The 20430-nt window shown below is 46.0% G+C and overlaps 3 protein-coding genes across 6 annotated transcripts; 1 reads left to right on the top strand and 2 right to left on the bottom strand.

Annotated features, from left to right (window-relative positions):
* The first annotated feature begins 1221 nt into the window (after positions 1–1221).
* LOC119019030 (WD repeat-containing protein 5-like) lies at positions 1222–8064 on the top strand. Of its 2 annotated transcripts, none has more exons than XM_037097207.1 (14): positions 1222–1572; positions 2064–2172; positions 2317–2390; positions 2532–2621; positions 4035–4124; positions 4235–4318; positions 4442–4497; positions 4601–4647; positions 5387–5462; positions 5899–5932; positions 6392–6466; positions 6572–6659; positions 6902–7036; positions 7878–8064. In XM_037097207.1, the coding sequence occupies exons 1-13, from the start codon at positions 1495–1497 to the stop codon at positions 7000–7002; spliced, it is 1002 nt and encodes a 333-aa protein (XP_036953102.1). In that variant the 5' UTR covers positions 1222–1494; the 3' UTR covers positions 7003–7036; positions 7878–8064. The 2 variants fall into 2 exon arrangements, with proteins under 2 accessions (XP_036953102.1, XP_036953101.1); XM_037097206.1 differs by having other exon boundaries at positions 1224–1572; positions 7756–8064.
* On the bottom strand, positions 7762–11613 carry LOC119019031 (inactive phospholipid phosphatase 7-like). 2 transcript variants are annotated; one of them, XM_037097208.1, is made up of 4 exons: positions 11280–11603; positions 10524–10846; positions 9745–9926; positions 7762–9329 (listed from the first exon to the last, which is right to left on the bottom strand). In XM_037097208.1, exons 1-4 carry the CDS (start codon positions 11459–11461, stop codon positions 9123–9125), a joined length of 894 nt encoding a protein of 297 aa, XP_036953103.1. In that variant the 5' UTR covers positions 11462–11603; the 3' UTR covers positions 7762–9122. The 2 variants fall into 2 exon arrangements, with proteins under 2 accessions (XP_036953103.1, XP_036953104.1); XM_037097209.1 differs by having other exon boundaries at positions 9301–9431; positions 11280–11613.
* A 1833-nt stretch (positions 11614–13446) lies between these two features.
* Positions 13447–19726, bottom strand: LOC119019028 (fibrinogen C domain-containing protein 1-like). 2 transcript variants are annotated; one of them, XM_037097201.1, is made up of 9 exons: positions 19570–19726; positions 18321–18399; positions 16531–16646; positions 16081–16453; positions 15816–15948; positions 15598–15734; positions 15250–15346; positions 14082–14261; positions 13447–14003 (listed from the first exon to the last, which is right to left on the bottom strand). In XM_037097201.1, exons 1-9 carry the CDS (start codon positions 19689–19691, stop codon positions 13726–13728), a joined length of 1515 nt encoding a protein of 504 aa, XP_036953096.1. In that variant the 5' UTR covers positions 19692–19726; the 3' UTR covers positions 13447–13725. The 2 variants fall into 2 exon arrangements, with proteins under 2 accessions (XP_036953096.1, XP_036953097.1); XM_037097202.1 differs by having other exon boundaries at positions 15598–15731.
* Between the last annotated feature and the right edge of the window lie 704 nt (positions 19727–20430).

Genomic DNA, 20430 nt, shown 5'->3' with positions numbered 1-20430 from the left:
GCAGGTCATGTGACCTGAATGACATCATGTAACCTGAGCAGGTTTATACAGACACATTATTTATCTTTAAAGTGTGTGTGTGTGTGTGTGTGCCTGTGCCAGGAGGCTGTCTCCAGTGTTTTGGTTGTAATGTAGGCAGTGGGCGTGGCCAGGGGCGGGGCTACGTGGAGCTGGGCTGCAGCCAACCAGAAATCATCAACTGCAGTGGAACAGAGAGAGGATTCAAACTGAGAGCCTGTCTCACCACATACAGCAGTCAGTACCTGTCTGATTGTCTGTCTGATTGTGTGTTTGTCATACTGTGTCTGTCTCCTAACACTACATTACCCATGAGCCTCAGGAGTAATGTAGCGAGTGTTCACAGCTTCAGTGTTCATGTGAAGTTCTTTGATTGCTGGTGAAGAGCACCCTGAGAGTCATAGCTGACTTCATGTAGTTCAGACTTTTTATTTTCTATTATCACAAACTGTCAGAATCAAGAAGCTGAACTGTGTGTGTGTGTGTGTGTGTGTGTGTGTGTGTGTGTGCAGAGTCTCTGGACCTGGTCTTGTCTCGAGGTTGTGCGACATCTCGTCATTGTCAGCAGACGGAGCTTCCTGGAGTCTCGATCGCCTGCTGTGATTGGTCGCTGTGTAATGGTGGGTGGCGGTGGACGGGGTCAATCGCTGCCGTCATCATCAGCTTCATCACGAGTTGCTGGAGTCCAAAGCTCAATAACAACTGATCCCTGATCAGCACCAGACCACTGAATGACAACATTACACACTGAGCATGTGCATCCACTGTCCTCTCTTCACCAAGTGCTCTCACATCCACCTGAGGAGGAGGAGGAGGAGGAGGAGACACCTCAGTTCAGCATCACATCATAGCCAGTCAGGGCCCAGTGTGACGCTGACACAGTGACACGTTGGTTCTGTCCCTGCTGTAGTAGTAATAATAATAATAATAATAATAATAATAATAATAATAATAATAATAATAATGATAATAAGATGGTTGTGATTGGTTGCTGTGTGTCACGTGTTAATGTGTTTGTTTGACACTGTGTGATCATATGTGACAAACTGATCAGAGTGACGTCATGTTCCACACTGTGAGTAATACACATTTATATTTATAACAGCTGTTATTTCCTCCATTTCTGTATATTTATTTTGGCCTTCTTCGCTCGCCGTATGGCTAACGATCTATCACGCATGCGTGGTAGCAACTACGTACTGTTCAGCACATTCTGGCTGAAGCTAAGCTAACAGGATGTTCTATCTGCTGCTGTAACAATCCAGTCCAGCACTGAGTGGTCTCTGTTCAGACTCGGTACACACTCGGTTCCGGACGTTCACACAAACCGGTTCTGACCCGAAGCTCGCGCTGACAGCAGAGGCTACAGTTAACGCTGTTAGCATTGGCAGCTAGCTTTATCTTCAGTCCTGCAGCAGAGAATCATAACAGAGCTAACAGAGGCTAGCGCTGGCTAGCAGCTGAGTGCTCGACAACATGGCGACAGAGGAGAAGAAACCGGAGACAGAGAATATCAAGCCGCCTCCGTCCTCCTCCTCCGGGTCTGGGAGCAAGGTGAGTCCACCGGCAGCAAGGTGAGTCCACCGGGACAGTCCGGGAAGCTATCAATAAGCTAACAGTTAGCCCAGACCAGTGTCTCATCACAGTGTTTATGTGCATCACGCAGCTTCATCAGTCTATACCTGATCTATAATCAATATCAGCAGTAAACAGCGGCCATTTCTCGGTATTGATTGATCACGTGATCACCTCCAGCTTCAGTTCTGCTTTAACAAAAGTCAAGTTAAACTCGGTATTAATCATTAAATATGTTCCCCTGCTATTATTATTATTATTATTACAGTTCCGATAAATCATCATGTTGATTTGAAGCCAACAGTGTTCAGGGTCAGGAGGCGCAGCTCAGTGTCCATGTGGACATGATACCTGGTTCTGATGTGAAGATTCCAAGTGTAGAAGGCATAACTGTTTTATATCTGCTGTAACTCTGTGTGTGTGTGTGTGTGTGTGTGTGTGTGTGTGTGTGTGTGTGTATGTGTCTCCAGTCCAATCCAGCCAAACCAAACTACACTGTGAAGTTCACGTTGGCCGGACACACAAAGGCCGTCTCTTCTGTCAAGTTCAGTCCCAACGGAGAGTGGCTCGCCAGCTCCTGTGAGGACACACACACACACACACACACACAGCTGGTGGACTCTCACAGGAACCACTTTGATCCAGCTGATGTGTTAGTGTTTGTCACCTCATCAGGCTGAGTGCTGTGAGGTTGCGGTAACCATGGTAACGTCTCTGTTGCAGCTGCAGACAAGCTGATAAAGATCTGGGGAGCTTTTGACGGAAAGTTTGAGAAATCCATCGTTGGACACAAACTGGTGAGACATCAGTCCTGATCCTTATCTTAAACCCAGTGTGAATCATGACCTGGTTCTGATCCTAGCTGTGTGTGTGTGTGTGTGTGTGTGTGTGTGTGTGTGTGTGTGCGCGCGCGCATGTGTGTGCATGTGTGTGTTCAGGGTATCTCTGATGTCTCTTGGTCTTCAGACTCCAACCTGCTGGTTTCTGCCTCTGATGACAAAACACTCAAGATCTGGGACAACAACTCTGTAAGACACTCACATACACTCACACACATACACACACTCACTCACCCACTTGGTCTTAAACCTAAAAATCACAGAGTTTTGTGAGTATTTATACTTTATTTACATTTATGTCTCTGACTATCGGAGCCATTTTACTTTATTCTGATTAATTCTATTATATATTCATAATATTATTGTTTGCTTATGTACCTTGACCGTTGTAAGAGTATTTACTTGATCATTTTGGTATTATTTATGGAAATATATGGTTGAATTTCTCCCAGCTGTCCTGATGTATTATATTATATCTGTGGTGGTCAGAGGGAAGCAATCTGATCACAGACACAGTGGGAGAGTTTTCTTTTGACCGCGCACACAGCAAAATTTGTTACTGCATAAGGAGGAAGTTTATGTTTGTAAGACTGAAGCCGTGCATTACAAAATAAAATATATGTGATGCTCCGATCATTGGAAACAAAGAGTAGCACGTCAGAATCCACATCCCGACCCAGGAAGTGTCTCTGTGAATAGAACATACGCAAAGACAGCGGTTCTCATATATTTTTTGACATGCCCCCCCACAGGACAGAAATTTTTTTCACGCCCACCCCTGAATTGAAATACAGTTGAGCACCTGATAATATTTATTTATTTATCTGTATAAACCACTTCATGAGTTGCAGCATTCTGCATACAATCACCTGATAATCAAAATGGTTTCATGCTGTCCGCTGCCAGAGTTTTTAGGCATACAAACAGGTCTTTCCGGTAGACAGCTGGCCTTACAAGTTCCCATGATAATCACATGATCATTCGCGATCGCAGTTATACGTCTGTGTTATAAAAACAACAACAGGAAGTGTTCCTGACCAAAGGATCAGCAGAAGAGCTTGTATTTGTCTCTTTTTTGAGATTTGTGTGCTGGTGTCAACACGGAGTGTTTTATTTTGAAAAGTAACCAGATGTTGTTTGTTATTTCGGCGCTTGACTTCCTGTCTGCTCCATGCTAAATTCAACTGAATTGCTGCGTTAAGATCTGGTATCCGCCAGAAATAGAAGTCCTGCGTATTTGTGCCAGAGGGCTCCGGACTGCCGGAGCTGGATGGAGCAGATACGCAGCGCAGCAGACCTGGTGGAAGTTAACACGTAGACTAAAGTGAAACCTATCAGCTCCGCTGGCGTGGCGGAGACGTAATGCAGCGGACACGTATACAGTGGAAATAGACCTTCCTGCCCTGCCTCTCACACCCCCCCAACACCCCACTATTTGAGAAGTACTGCGTTAATAAGACATTACACCCACAAATTCTGATTTATTTAAAGCTTCTTGTAAATTCAGCAAATGTTCTTTATGAAATTATTTCTTTCTTTGCATAAAAATATTGTGTGTCTCTCTGCATGACTGTCTCTTTCTCTGACCTGTCTGTCTCTCAGGGGAAGTGTCTAAAGACTCTGAAGGGTCACAGTAACTACGTCTTCTGCTGTAACTTCAACCCTCAGTCCAACCTGGTGGTGTCTGGATCGGTACGCTGCGCCAACACAAACACATTCTGAGTGTTTCTGATTATATTAATATTCATATTATAATATTTGTGAGTGTGTGTGTGTGTGTGTGTGTGTGTGTGTGTGTGTAGTTTGATGAGAGTGTTCGTATCTGGGACGTTAAAACAGGAAAATGTCTGAAGACTCTGCCAGCTCACTCTGACCCCGTCTCTGCAGTAGGTTTTGACCTCTGACCCAGAAATAAGAGACGTCATTGATCTGATTTACATGAAGATGTTCTCAGGTGGTCACATGGTGCTGTGACCTCTGACCTCTGTCCCTGCCTTTATATTCTTCAGGTTCACTTCAACAGAGACGGCTCGCTCATCGTCTCCAGCAGCTATGATGGCCTCTGGTACACACACACACACACACACACACACACACACTTGAGACACCCCCTGCAGGAGAATGAAGGATGATTATTGTCTGTCTGTCTGTTACCTATCTGTCTACAGTCGTATATGGGACACAGCGTCAGGACAGTGTCTGAAGACTCTGATTGGTGAGTGAACTTTTTACGGATTGTCCCTTTAACAGACAGCTCTGTTTATTAACAGTCCTGCTGGAGTCAAAGTAAAGATGTGCTGTTAAAATAAAAGTCACTCATATGAAGAGCACTCGAGTAAAAGCCAGTCATATCTGATGTTAAATATAGTTAAGTATTAAAGTATCAGTAAAGTAACTGATCAGTATACTAACGTGTATAAACTGTGAGTCAGCTGATCATCACATCACTGTCTGATTGATGAGAAAATGAATTAATTTAAAAATGCATCATGATGCCGCATGTAATCTGTAAAGTAACTATAGTAGTTGAGTAAAAAGTAACTATATATAGAAATACTCAGGTAAAGTACAAGTACCTCAGAATTGTACTTGAGTAAATGTATTTCATTACATTTCATCACTTCCAATATTCTGTTTTATGACCAATCACCTGAAGGACTGATGACATCACATCAGCATCCGCTGGGCTGATTACTGATGATAAGCTCATGTTAGCATGCTAACAGGCTAAACCCAGTGGGAGAACATGGTAAACGTCAGCAATTTAGCATATTAGCATCCTGATGTTAGCCTTTAGCTCAACAAATGATTTTTTCTTCCTTTTAAAAATAACAAAATTTGAACACTTAAAGACTGTTGTTTTTTGAATAGACGTGATGTCATCAAACGCATCCTTGCTGTGGACAGAATAAAGTCTCACAAATTGTCTGTTCATGTAATTTGTGTCTCCTCAGATGACGACAATCCTCCAGTGTCTTTTGTCAAGTTTTCTCCCAACGGGAAATACATCCTCGCTGCTACGCTCGACAAGTCAGTACACGGCTGTCAGCTGAGCATCCTTATGTTTAACATGTTTTTATAGTTCAGAGTGTGCTCTGATCCACTTAGCACTAACACAGCTCCTTTTAACCTGTTTAAATGTGAGCTAGCTTCATGTTAGCCTCATGGACTCATAACTGTACAAGCTAACAACATGCTAAAAGCACTGAATCTTACCCAGGCTTATGTTTGTTCACCACAGGAACTCCTTGTAAAGTCTTCTCTTAGCATTTAGGTAGCTCAATATCATAACACTAACTAGCCTGATGCTAACCTTGCTAACTGACATTTGATGAATCTTTTCCTGTCTGTTAGAGTTCAGAGTTCACTGAACTTTGACTCAGCTCTGTTTGACTCAGAGGGAACTGGAGCTCAAGCTAATAGTAAGCTGCTAACAGTGACTGACTCTGTGTTCTTTGTTTCACAGCACACTGAAGCTCTGGGACTACAGCAAAGGAAAGGTACTGTCTGTCTGTCCCCCTGACCTGTCCCTCTGACCCATCTCTCTGACCCGTCCCTCTGACCCGTCCCTCTGACCCATCTCTCTGACCCGTCTCTCTGACCCGTCTCTCTGACCCGTCCCTCTGACCCGTCCCTCTGACCCGTCTCTGACCCGTCTCTGACCTGTCTCTCTGACCCGTCCCTCTGACCCGTCTCTCTGACCCGTCTCTCTGACCCGTCTCTGACCCGTCTCTCTGACCCGTCTCTCTGACCCGTCTCTCTGACCCGTCTCTCTGACCTGTCTCTGACCCGTCTCTCTGACCCGTCTCTCTGACCTGTCTCTGACCCGTCTCTCTGACCCGTCTCTCTGACCTGTCTCTCTGACCCGTCTCTGACCCGTCTCTCTGACCCGTCTCTCTGACCCGTCTCTCTGACCCGTCTCTCTGACCTGTCTCTGACCCATCTCTTTGTGTTGCCAGTGTTTGAAGACATACACCGGCCATAAGAATGAGAAGTACTGCATCTTCGCCAACTTCTCAGTCACAGGAGGGAAGGTAAACACCAAACACACCTGAGCACACCTGAGCACACCTGTGTCTCTAATCTCATCTTTGACTTGTGTGTCTTGGGTGCTTTGACCTTTAACCTGTGTGTATCAGTGGATCGTGTCGGGCTCTGAGGACAGCATGGTTTACATCTGGAACCTTCAGACCAAAGAGATTGTTCAGAAGCTACAGGGACACACAGGTATGACCTTTGACCTCTCAACATGACTCTTAGTCTCTAGATTTGTCTCTTGGTTTGATGTTGTCCTCATCTTCACATCTTCAATGATTAAAGTCTGTGATGATACAATTTAACAAAGTGAAGCTGCATGACGTCTGTCAGACAGGAATAACAAGAATAACGTGTTTCTAAAGTGTGTGTGTGTGTGTGTGTGTGTGTGTGTGTGTGTGTGTGTGTGTGTGTGCGTGCACGTGTGCGTGCAGATGTGGTGATCTCGACCGCCTGTCATCCAACAGAAAACATCATCGCCTCGGCTGCTCTAGAAAACGACAAAACCATCAAACTGTGGAAGAGTGACTGTTAGACTGAAGGAGACGCGAACGCTAACACCCAGAATTGTCAGTTGATGATCCACACACACGCACACACACACATGCACGCACACACACACATATACACACACACACACACACACACACTCAGAGACCAGACCAGGTCCCACAGAGTCCTGGTCCACACTGTAAAAAATGCAACTGTAACTAAAATCACTGAGTGGGGTTTGGTTGGAGAGCATTTAAAGGACGACTTCACTGTTTTGTTAGCTCTTTATAGGGATACTTTGTGTTTTTGAAGTGGGGTCATATAAAGTCCGTATCTATAGTCGATCTGTTCCCTACCGTAATCATGATCAGCACAGCCTCAGTTTGGAGCAGCAGAGAGCCGCTCCAGCCCAGACGCTCAGCTTTGTACTGCAGTGAACAGAGTCCAGAGAAAAAGAGAAATAAACCACCTAAAACAAGGCTCACCTTAAAAAAATCTGTAACAGTTCAAGTGTGTTTTTAAAGGGAAAATTCACACCGCTTTACATCACCGTCAGACCGCCCTTTCTTTTGGCACTACATTTTTGTCAACCGTAGAACCTCGTATCCTCGTAACCGTATCCCTACGCAGTTGTGCTAATGCGTAGGGATACGGAGGTTCTCCGTCAGCTATCCCTTTAAATCCAGACGATCCAAAATGAAACAGAATGTTTTCTGATCTGTTGAAGACAAATGATTTCTCTGTAAGACCTTTATTGTTAGACAATAAAACTACAGGAAGTTCTGATTTGGTGCAGGTGGAGGTCTATGAATGCACCACACATCTGCCACCAGCAGCATGAGGGAAGAAATCATCAATCTTCGTTTGTTCCCGAAGCACAAACTGATGATGTCACTAAGACATCAATTTCTCCTCCAGAGAGACAGAAGAACCATGGCCCGATCCAGAATCTGGACTTCATGTGGGTGTGAGTGTGTGTCTGCTGTGTTCACTGACTCACTGCAACTCTTCTTCATCTTCATTACGTTTCAGCTGAGAAAACAAACAGTGAAGTTTTTCTTCAATTCTGTTTTCAATTGTTGTAAATAAAAATTTTTGACTATGAGCTGTCTGTGTCTGTGTGTGCATCCGCGTGTGGTTTGACCGAACACTGAACACGCACTTTGGTCCAACAGACATCTGACAAGATTTTTTATTAATTTCAAAGACTTCCTGAACATTATGGTTTATCTTCTGTGGTGTTTGTTGCTGCAGCGTTTGACAGTCTTCAGCGTGATTCCTGAGATTCAAACCTGAAGTCTGAAATGTTGTTAACTTTACAGACTGTAATCCAGATTATATCAATTCACGTTAATCCCGTCTGATCTGAACTGCGTCTTGTGTTTATGATTTGAGAACTGGTTGAAATATAATTTCACATTTATTTATTTTTTATGTGCAACAAAAAGGGTCAAAATATAAAATTCCAGGTGAAAACACTTTTCTAACACAAAGTTGGTGTTTGTCAGTGTCGACCACTGGAGGTTGTTGTGTCACTCCAGCAGAGGGCGCTACACTCATGCTTACATTATTATTACTTCCTCAGTTTCACACATTCATGTGTTTTTTCTCCTGGAACAAAAAAAACATTTTAAAATTCACCTTGAATTTAGAAGAATGTTGTACGATTATCCTGTAAAAATGTTTTTATTCATCAGATCTGGAGGCAAAACAGTTGAGATCAGACTGAGGAGAAGAAATGTCCTCACTGGCCCCTAAAAGGGCTCCCATAGACTGTTTCTGATGTTGTCAGCAAACATACTGAAATATATAATTCTGCAACATTAAAAAACATAAAATCACACACACACACACACACACACACACACACACACAGCTGGTTGCAAACCTTAAGGCAGCATCAACCTGTGAGCAGCTAATGCTTATGCTAGCACAGTGAATTTAAGACTTTAACATGGAGGCTTCAGTCAGTCTTTGTTTCTCTTCTGGACCAACAGAATCCAGCACTACCAGATCCAGACTGGTCCAAATGAGGCATGTCCAGACAGACCAGTCCAGACCATAACTACATTATTTTGTTGTTTAATCCAAACCAGTTTAAAACCTATGTCCAGAGTGTGGAGTCCAGACAGACCAGTCTGGACGAGTCCAGACCAGTCCGGTCTACACCAGTGGAGTCCAGCGCAGGGTGCCGATGGAGATGAGGGTCTGGCAGGTGGACGAGTCGAGCCAGACGGACTCGACCAGAGTGAAGTGCAGGAAGCCGAGAGCGAAGCCACAACCGACATCTGACAGGTGGTGTTTACCCAGCAGCACCCGGGACACGCCCACCAGGAAGGCCCACAGGTAGAGCAGGATCCTCAGGGGCACCTGGAGGACAGGCACACATTACTGGTCAAGTCAGGGTGGTCCTGATCCGCGGTACTGGTTTATCTGATCCTGATTGGTGAAGTTCAGTTTAGAGCTGATCAACTGCAGAGAGTCAACAGAAAGTCTTTTATTTTGAAATAATCAGTGCAGCTAGATTTAAAATCAGCTCTCATCTGATTGGCTGACACATCAGTCTGGTTACATTAGCCTGAAACTATACTAAACTATACTGAGAGCAGAGAACTGAGTGATGTCACACACACTTCATATAGAGCAGGAAGTGACATCACATCAGATGCATGTTAACGTAGCTGTGAACTGTATTGATGTTTCAAGCTGCAGCAGATCAAACACATTGATAATAGTAAATAATGATAATGATGATGATGATGATGATGATGATGAAGCCACTGACCGCCAGCACCAGGTGGGTCAGCAGGAACTTGGACACCATGACGGCTCGGCTGGCGTGAGCTGCTGGGAAAGAGTAGATATCCATGGCAACGTAGTCCAAAAACCCTGGAGGGAAATCCCATGGTCCTTTGCGTTTGACCAACTTCTGCATCCCAGCAACCGTCATCAGGTCCAGGATCAGAGCTGTGGAGAGACAGACAGGCAGGGTGTCAGACAGCACTGAGACAGACAGGCAGGGTGTCAGACAGCACAGAGACAGACAGGCAGGGTGTCAGACAGCACAGAGACAGACAGACGGGGTGTCAGACAGCACTGAGACAGACAGGCGGGGTGTCAGACAGCACTGAGACAGACAGACAGGGTGTCAGACAGCACTGAGACAGACAGACAGGGTGTCAGACAGCACTGAGACAGACGGGCAGGGTGTCAGACAGCACTGAGACAGACAGACAGACAGGGTGTCAGACAGCACAGAGACAGGCAGGCAGGGTGTCAGACAGCACTGAGACAGACAGACAGGGTGTCAGACAGCACAGAGACAGACAGGCAGGGTGTCAGACAGCACTGAGACAGACAGACAGGGTGTCAGACAGCACAGAGACAGACAGGCAGGGTGTCAGACAGCACTGAGACAGACAGACAGGGTGTCAGACAGCACAGAGACAGACAGGCAGGGTGTCAGACAGCACTGAGACAGACAGACAGGGTGTCAGACAGCACAGAGACAGACAGGGTTAAGATGGTGTCCTGACTGCTGACAATTAGACTTCAGTTTCTCACCCAGCAGCAGGTTGACGAGGACTTCCTGTCCGGCCAATGTGTTGCTCCTCCACAGACAGATCAGAGTCCCACACAGCCAAGTGAGGGCGTGGCCACTGAGGGCCAGCAGGGTCACCATGGAGCGCAGTGGGGCCCCGGAGCCGTGGGTCCCTGCACACACCCCCAGACGCTTGGAAAGGCTGATGTCAATGGCGAGCAGGGAGTTGATGGCGATGCCTCGAAAGGAGGGATTCAGTTGCATACAGTCCTGCTCTGGCCAGCGAGATGCATCCTTCTGACCTCCATCAGCTGCTGAGGGCCCCTCTGAGGAGTCCCTGGAGCCCCTGTGGACACAGAGACCAGGACAGTCTGAGAACACCTGTGATGTGATGTCACTTCCTGCTCTGTATGAAACAAACCCGTCCATCACTGAGACAACCAGACTCCATGTTTCTACTCAAAGACAGAAAGAAGTTCATGTAGAACATTTGCTGAATGAACAAGAAGGTCCAAATAATGCAGAATGAGTCAGAGACAGAGTTTCACAGAGTTTATAAAGTGTCTCCAACTCAACAACTCACTAAACTGACACATTTGTTAAGGGAGTCTGGTGCCAATGTGGTGACTGGTGTCTCTGCAGTAGGTTCTGGTTCTGATCTGATTCCTGACATGAAGGATACATGTCATCTCTAAACTGAAGTCTGCAGTCTGAGCCTGGTTCCTGGTCCTGGTTCAGGACCAGTTGTGATGTCAGTGGGCGGAGCCTCTGAGTCTTACCTCGCTGCCGAGTCGTCCTGCTGACTCGGCTGTCTAACTGAGATTCTCCTTGGACCACTGCTCCCCCTCCCCTCCCCTGCCCCCTGCTCCCTGCGGGGGGGCTGGTTCAGGGACTGAAACTCGGGCCGGTTCAGGACGTCGTTCCGGTCTCTAGCCCTGCTCCGGGCCCGGCTGCCGGGCATGGCGGTGGCAGTGGACAGGTGGTGGTGTGGCAGCGTGCAGTGCTGCAAGACTGAGACAGATCAGGTCTGAGACTCTGAGAGACTCTGCTATAAATAGATGAGCTGGCCTTCTTCTTCTACTGTCAGCTGTTCAGAGAGAGGCTGGAAAAACACTGAACACACACACACACACACACACACACACACACTAAGTATAAAACAGGCCAGGAGCAGTCCACCAGTAAGAACTGACAGCACACGAGGAGGAACTGACAGTCCAACTGGAGTCAAAGTAAAGCCATGGCGTTAAAAACCCAGCTGTCTAATGGACCGGCTCAGCTGGTACCTGGTACCATCAGACTTTGTAACGCTCACTCAGAAACACACACATGATTTTTGCGCTTTTAATTATTATCACTGTAAATTAAATGTTATCTTCCACCTTTAACTCCATAATACCTTTAAAGTGAAACTCTCGCCAAAATACAACCTAGGCTTTTTTTGTGAATGTATATGAGTCAAACCTTTGTGTAAAAACATAATTACAACAAAAGAAGCACTTTTAAGATTTACTGTAGTTTTGTTTTAGGTCAACCTCACTTTCAATGGAAGTGCATGGGGTAAATTCTATGTTAGCATTTTAAAACAGTAAGAAGGCTCGACACAACATGAAACTCAGCTCGTAGTATCACCAGGGTCTCTACACATGAACACCAGCATTGAGAACATTGTTTGTGTATACAGAGTTTGTTAAAAAGAAGATTTTTGGACAACTTTTAACTCCAGGTACCTTTAACATGACGTACCTTTAACTCCACGTACCTTTAACTCCAGGTACCTTTAACTTGACGTACCTTTAACTCCAGGTACCTTTAACTCCACGTACCTTTAACTCCAGGTACCTTTAACTCCACGTACCTTTAACTCCAGGAACCTTTAACTCAACGTACCTTTAACTCCAGGTACCTTTAACTTGACGTACCTTTAACTCCACGTACCTTTAACTTGACGTACCTTTAACTCCACGTACCTTTAACTTGACGTACCTTTAACTCCACGTACCTTTAACTCCAGGTACCTTTAACTTAACAGTTAGAGTGTATGTTGTATAGGGAAAATTCACACCGCTTTACATCGCCGTCAGACCACCCTTTCTTTTGGCACTACATTTTTGTCAACCATAGAAGCTCTGTATCCCTACGCAGTTGTGCTAATGTGTAGAGATACGGAGGATCTACGGTCTGTTAAGTTTCATTTTTATCGAAAGTAAACCTCTGGTCCAGCAACTGGGCCTCACACTGTATTTCGCTGCTCACAGATCGCCTGTTGCCCAGTGTGCTAATGCGTAGGGATATGGAGGTTCTAAGGTATATATATAAAAGTGAAAGTCACTCATGTGACAATTACTCCAGTAAAGTACTAAAGTATCTGATGTTAAATGTATATAAACAATTTTGAAGATTTTCATGTAATTTAAGTCTGTCAGCAATCATTCATCCTCTGACCAGCTGTCATACCAAAGATGAACACTTGGTGATGTATTTACCCGCAGAGGAACTAAAGTAATTAGATACATGTAATGGAGTATAATGTGACAGAACATAGAGACACTCAAGTAGAATACAGGTAGTATGTCATGTCATGCCATTATCCGTAACCGCTTATCCCTTTCCATGGGGTCACGGGGTGTTGCTGCTGGAGCCAATCCCAGCCTTGTCTCAGGGTGAGGGCAGGGTGCTCCCTGGACAAGTCGCCAGCTCATCGCAGGGCCCTCACTGATGAGTGGGGTTCAGTATCTTGCTCAAAGACACTTCGACATGCAGCTCAGCCTTGCCCTGAGCCGGGATTTAAACTAGCGACCTTTTGATCACTAGTCGACCTGCTCTACCCGCTGATCTACAGCCGCCCTTACAGGTAGTATTTAATACTCAATACTCCATTGATCAGATATTTCTAATTTATATATTGACAACAACAGATGGAGGCAGAGCTTCAGTTCAGTCAGAAACACTTTAATCAGTCAGCTCTACATCAACTCTGACATCATCAATATGAAAAGTTATTGATCAGAACACATTGATTTGAATCTTTATGAACAAATTCTCACATTTTATAAAACAGAGGTCAGCAGTCAGAGGTCAGGGGTCAGACATCAGAAGTCAGCGATCAGAAGTCAGGAGTCAGAGGTCAGAAGTCAGACATCAGGAGTCAGACATCAGAAGTCAGGGGTCAGTGGTCAGACGTCTGAGGTCAGAAGTCATAAGCCAGGAGTCAGAGGTCAGGGGTCAGGTTGTGGATGATGAGGAGTCTGGTTTGGTGCTCGGTCGTATCTTCATCTCGGTGAAGCGCAGCGAGTACTGCCAGCCTGTCCAGCTGGACCACTCCACACCATCTGCGTAGGAGGCGTGGCCTCCTCTCAGGTACTGCCCATTCAGGTTGGAGGTGTGGCAGTTGCGGTACCACCACGCCCCCTGGTAGTATGCTGCACAGTTGTTCTCGGACTGGTCCTGGTCGCGGTCTTTGGTGGTGAACTGCATCCCAGAGTGCTTCAGGAGGGAGTCACCTGGAGGAAAGGTGAACACCTGTTAGGACTGCTGCATACTACTGTAGTAGAGTGCTGCAGTAGTACCAGTATATGTACCTGCCGTCCCTGAGAACCCGTCCACGGTCAGCGGGTATCCGTCTTCCTCTGGGTTCACAGAGTCTCGACCAACAGAGAAGTCGGAGTAACGGGCGAATGCTGTGGCATTATCGAAGTCAGCCATGTCGATCCTCAACTCATAACCACCGGACCGGGTCAGAGAATAGATCCTCTGGAGACCTGAGAGGGAGACAGGAAGGGGGCGTGACAGGTGAGACAGGAGAGAGAGAGACAGGGGGAACTGTTGCTGTTGTTGTTATGCCCTTGACACTTGACTCTCAGGTGGAGCTTCAGATGGAGGCACCACCTGAAGCTTTGTAGGGAGGGAGTCCTGATGAAGTCTGAACAAGTGAGTCTTGAGTCTCCTGCTGCAGACACAGAGACTCTGCTGTCCTGACGTTGGTCGGGAGTTTGTTCCACCTCTGAGGCTCCAGAACAGGGAAGAGTCGTGACTTCTCTGAGCAGCTTTGTTTGCTCTCAGCGATGGCGGTACCAGCCGGCCCGCTGATGTAGAAGAGTGCAGTGCTCTCTCTGGGCCGCGTGGTCTGACCAGGGTTTGGAGGTAGACGGGTTCAGTTCTGTTGACGGCCTTGAAGTCCAGCACCATCATCTGGAATCGGATGTGGGCCGAAACAGGAAGCCAGTGGAGGTCATGGAGGAGGCGGGTCACATGGGAGAGTCTGGGTGGATTGCAAACGAGGCGCTGCAGCGTTCTGGATACACTGCAGTGGTTCAGTCTCAGAGGCTGAGAGTCCAGGGAGGGAGGTATTGTAGTCCAGGAGGGAGATGATCCTGCAGATGTTGTAGAGGGCAAATCTGCAGGATTGGGCCATAGCAGTGATGTTTGGGGCGCAGGACAGTCCGTCATCGAGGATTACACCCAGGTTCCTCAGGTTACAACATGGGTGTTGGAGGAGGATGAGGGGAAAGAGAGGAACCTTCAGTGACAACAGTCCATCACCATGACAACACTGTTGTGATGTCAGCCGGCAGAGAACCTGGATGACCTCATGGTTGCAGCAGCTCTGGAAGATGAACTTGTTTCTCAACAGGTGTAACTTGTTCTACTCTGTGTGTGTGTGTGTGTGTGTGTGTGTGTGTGTGTGTGTGTGTGTGTGTGTGTGTGTGTGTGTGTGTGTGTGTGTGCATGTGTGTGTGTATGTCACACCTAGCCAGTGCTCTCCTGTAGTTTTTCCGAAGCCATCTCTGTACGCATCCCAACCTCGGAAAAAGTTCACCGTGCCATCCTCCCTCCTCTGGATCACCTGCGCACACACACACACACACACACACACACACACACACACACACGTGATTCAGCAGGTGACGATCAGCTGATCAGTTTGTTGTACACTTAAACATATATAATCAATAAAAATCAATAATCAAATGAATAAATGAACCAAAACAATTATCTGCAGGTGAAACCAGGTGAACCTGACAGCTTCCTGTTTGTTGCCTTGTTAAGATGATTAATGAACAAGCTAACGTGTGTGTGTGTGTGTGCGTGTCGTACTGTCCAGCCTCCTCCCTCAGTGGTCATGTCACAGTAAACCATGAAGCCGTCGGGGTCGTGAGTCGGGAAGACGGAATAAACTCCATCCTGAGAAGCGCCAGCTGCCATGACATCACTACAGTCTCTGGGTCTGACTGCTGAGGGCGAGAGACATCCACAGAGAGAGTGTGTGTGTTACCTGTGTGTATAAGTGTTACCTGTGTGTGTGTTTGTGTTACCTTTGTACTTGCTGTCTGTCTGCAGCTCACTGTTGAGTCTCCTCAGACTCTCTGTCTCCGTCTGCAGGCTGAGTAGAGAATCACTGAAACCTGCAGCCAACTTCAACACACCTGAGTGACTGTCAGACAACACCTGGACAGGTGAGACACACAAATTTCATTAATATTAACCTACCCGTCTCACCTGTATAAGGGTGGCTCTGCAGGTGTATGTTATGGAACTTATTATATTAATATTGATCATGTGTACAGGTGAGTCAGTCACCTGGATGATGCGGCTCTGCTCACTCTGCAGTCCGTCCAGTCTTTGGTCCAGAACACCTTGACCTCTTTTCAGTGAATCAGTGTCGATCCTCAGGTTGTGGGTGTGGCCTAACAACACCTTCAGCTCCTCCCCCAGCTTCTGGACTACTCCAGTCTCCTGCCAGCTGTCAGTATTGTGATTGGATAGCGCTCGCAGCAGGGAGCTCTGCAGCGCCTCCCAACGCAGGAAGTTGTCGCTGTAGTCTGGACAGTTCGGGTCCAGGAAGATGCTGATTGGCTCACCATCTGAGACACGTGACACCGACACTAGGGCGCCAGACTCTTTGGGATTGGTTGAGATCACAGGTGAGGAGGAGGAGACTCTTCCCCTGTTACTATATTAACAGAGATGGTCAATAACACAGACAGTGATGCAGACAGACAGTGAGCCAGGTGAGACAGGTGTGTTTACCTGCTGATGAAGGGAAGAGGATACTGGTTCAGGTACAGAATGGTGACTGTCGCTGTGATGACAGTTACGATGATGACCACCACAATGGCGGACCACAACAGGAAACTGCAGCATTTCTGAACACACACACACACACACACACACACACACACACACACACACACAGACTTGAAGGTCCAGTATGATTTAGTGACATCTAGTGATGGAGTTGCAGATCAACTGAACCTCCCCTCCCCCCGTCTCCCACCCATCTCCCACCCCTACTGTCTCTCCAGTGATTGGTTTGTCAGTTCTGAGCCTGTGTAGAAACATGGCGGTCCAACATGGTTGACTGCCTCTGAGGTAACAGAGTGTTACCTGACTGATCACGAAAGAAAACATCAACACATTTAAATCCTGCAGACTACACCTTTAAAAGTCTGTTGGGGCTGAACTCCAATCCACCCCTGCCCCCCTCCCCGGCATGTAAGCACCAGCTCCCAGCCTGCACTGGTTTGTTATTGCAGCGTGCTGTGATGATGTCATGTTTGACTGACAGATTTTGTTACAACTGATTGATTTTTGAACATTCACTTTTGTCTGCAGGTCTTGTCCTCCACCAATCAGAGGGAACAGCAGCCTGATGGAGGCTGTAGGGAGGTGGATGTAGTTTTGGGTGGGGGTGATGGAGGAACATGTTGAACACGGCCCCTGCAGTGTTAAACCTGTCTGTGTGTTTAATCTGTATATCCTCAGTGGACATCAGTGACAGAGACAGCTGCGGCAGATTAGAGACACTTTGATCCGACAGTTTAACTCCAGATTAACACCAATGAACTCTCGTCCGTCTGCCTGTCTGTGTCTTCAGTTTGTCTGTCCTGATGAGCAGCACACAGCAGCAGGTCGTCAACATCAGAATTCATCCAGCAGACTTTCAGCTGGTTTAAAGATCTTCACTGATAATGTTCTAAATCACACACGTCCTTTATTCTAGAGCTGGTGAAGGAAGATGATGAGGAGTGAGACATCTCACTTCTTTCGGATCTCTGTTGGGAGCTGCACATGCTAGTGATAGTGATCAGGTGCCAATGTGGCAGACACTTGCTGTGTCTCAGTTCAGGGTCTGCGTCCTCTGAAGGACTCGGCCTCTGTGGTCTTTGAAGGCGAGTCCTTCAGAGACCTTGTTAACCTTGTCAGCTGTTGTTAAATGTGACGGTCTAGCCTCTGGAGCATTTCCTGGTTGCGTCACCAGATGTGTTACCCTTACATCATTTCGATTTTGATTTCTGCCACCCAGGCCCGCAAAAATGACAATCTACGCCACGCGATGTCGCCATTTTCTCTCCCTCTCTTATTGTTCAGCCTTGCAAAGAATTTTGGGATACGTGAGGCCACGAGGGATCGTAGCGGTGCATCCTCCAGAAACAGGGAGAAGAAGGAGCATCTGGAGGATTCGGACTGGGACAAACTTCGTGATGTAGTTGGCCTTCAGATGCTTCTCTGAAGGATGCAGACCTGAACTGAGACACAGCAGGTGACATCATTTAACTTGAGAATGACTGAACGATTTTCGAGATGAACACAAACGGATCAGCAGCCTGAACCCGAATACCTCATCACACCTGAACACTGTTCACCATCACAGCCAATCAGAGCCGGATCTGATGATCACCTGTAACAGCTGCAGAGTCACTTGATGCAGGAAAGAATACTGACGGTACACAAACGCCTACAAAGGAGCATGTCAGTTTCACAGTTCACACTGGGTGTGGGAGTAAGCTAACAAAGTAACCAGCTAGCTTAGCATGTACCTTGTGTTTGTTTGGTCGTTTGCTGTCGAGCTCGGAGCTGCTGTTGTTCATGATGGTCCAGCTGTCGTTCAGCATCATCCTGAAAAACAAACACACCTGAATCAGGTGCGAACACTGCTGCTGCAAAGACTAAACGTTCACTTCAGGTTTTTTTCTTCGGGTCTTTCTTATTTCACTGTAGTTTGCTGAGCTGACCTCAATATAGAAGCTCCATCCCCTGATCTCATAAACCGTCTAGAACCAACTTGAGGACCTCTAGAACTTCTGTCCTTCGTTGATATCCGTAGAAATATCTTGTGAACCTAAAGAACCTAAATAAGTCACAGAACTAGGACTAGGTCCTTGGTAACTAAGGAAACCAGGTCGTCCTCAGGTCTTTCTCAGTGATCTGTAGAACCTCCCTGTCATCCCGCAGGTTCCAACAGCTGAATATGTTCAGGTGGATCCTACAGACGTGTCGGTGAGGTGAAGTAAAGCCGAGCAGCTGGTTGGAGATTCTCAGCGTCTGTTTCTGTCACATTCACTTTAGTCTGACGGATCAGAGTCACCAACAGAACCAAGCTGAGAACAGCTCTCTCTTCATCAGAAGCCGTGTTGCTATAAAACAGGTTCACTTTAAAAACAGCAGGTCCATTTAGTGTCGGTACCAGACGTTCACTCTTTTGTCTTTAAATCAACATCAGATCAATACATTTCTCTTCTTTACAAACTTCATCATGTTGTGTAATATATCTATCTATCTATCTATCTATATCTATCTATCTATCTATCTATCTATCTATCTATCTATCTATCTATCTATCTATCTATCTATCTATCTATCTATCTATCTATCTATCTATCTATCAGCTATATATATATATCTATCTATCTATCTATCTATCTATCTATCTATCTATCTATATATATATATATATATATATATATATATATATATATATATATATAAGATTCAAGATTCAAGATTCAAGAAGACTTTATTTATCCCGAGGGAAATTGTCTTGCAACAGTAGTAAAACAAAGTGAGAAAGGAATACAAAAGTCATAAATAATGGTAAAGTAATAAATAGTATATATATATATATATATATATATATATATATATATATATATATATATATATATATATATATATATATATTTATATATATAAACAAACATATTAAACACATACATTTTAAACATATATTTTCTAGCAATCACTAACTGCTCACAATCACTGATTGGAATTAATAATCGATAACATTACCTCGTTGTCTTCAAATGATGAAACAGATCCAAATCAAACTTTTTCCTGATTGTGTGCGTGCGTGTGTGTGTCTTCACATCGTTGTGGAAACAGAAAGAGATCCTCAGAGAGAGAGAGACCATCTGCTGTGCTGTGGGCGAGAGACACTGACTAACGAAGAGAGAGAGAGAGAGAGAGAGAGAGAGAGAGAGACAGAGAGAGAGAGAGAGACAGAGAGACAGAGACAGAGAGAGAGAGAGACAGAGAGAGAGAGAGACAGAGAGAGACAGAGAGAGAGAGAGAGAGAGAGAGAGAGAGAGAGACAGAGAGAGAGAGAGACAGACAGAGAGAGAGAGAGAGACAGAGAGACAGAGACAGAGAGAGAGAGAGAGAGAGAGAGAGAGACAGAGAGAGAGAGAGAGACAGAGAGAGAGAGACAGACAGAGAGAGAGAGAGACAGACAGAGACAGAGAGAGAGAGAGAGAGAGAGACAGAGAGAGAGAGAGAGAGAGAGACAGGTGGGTCAGAAAGAGAGAGAGAGACAGAGAGAGAGAGAGAGAGAGAGAGAGAGAGAGAGAGAGAGAGAGAGAGAGAGAGAGACAGAGAGAGAGAGAGAGAGAGAGAGAGAGAGAGAGACAGGTGGGTCAGAAAGAGAGAGAGAGACAGAGAGAGACAGAGAGAGAGAGAGAGAGAGAGAGACAGAGACAGAGAGAGAGAGACAGAGAGAGAGACAGAGAGACAGAGAGACAGAGAGAGAGAGAGAGAGAGAGAGAGAGAGACAGAGAGAGAGAGAGACAGAGAGAGACAGAGAGAGAGAGAGAGAGAGAGAGACAGAGAGAGAGAGAGAGAGAGAGAGACAGAGAGAGAGAGAGAGAGAGAGAT

This window comes from Acanthopagrus latus, chromosome 5 (assembly GCF_904848185.1).
Source record: "Acanthopagrus latus isolate v.2019 chromosome 5, fAcaLat1.1, whole genome shotgun sequence".
Lineage (NCBI taxonomy): Eukaryota > Metazoa > Chordata > Actinopteri > Spariformes > Sparidae > Acanthopagrus > Acanthopagrus latus.
Note: the sequence above shows the minus strand (reverse complement) of the source record. Positions and strands in the feature narration are given on the sequence as shown.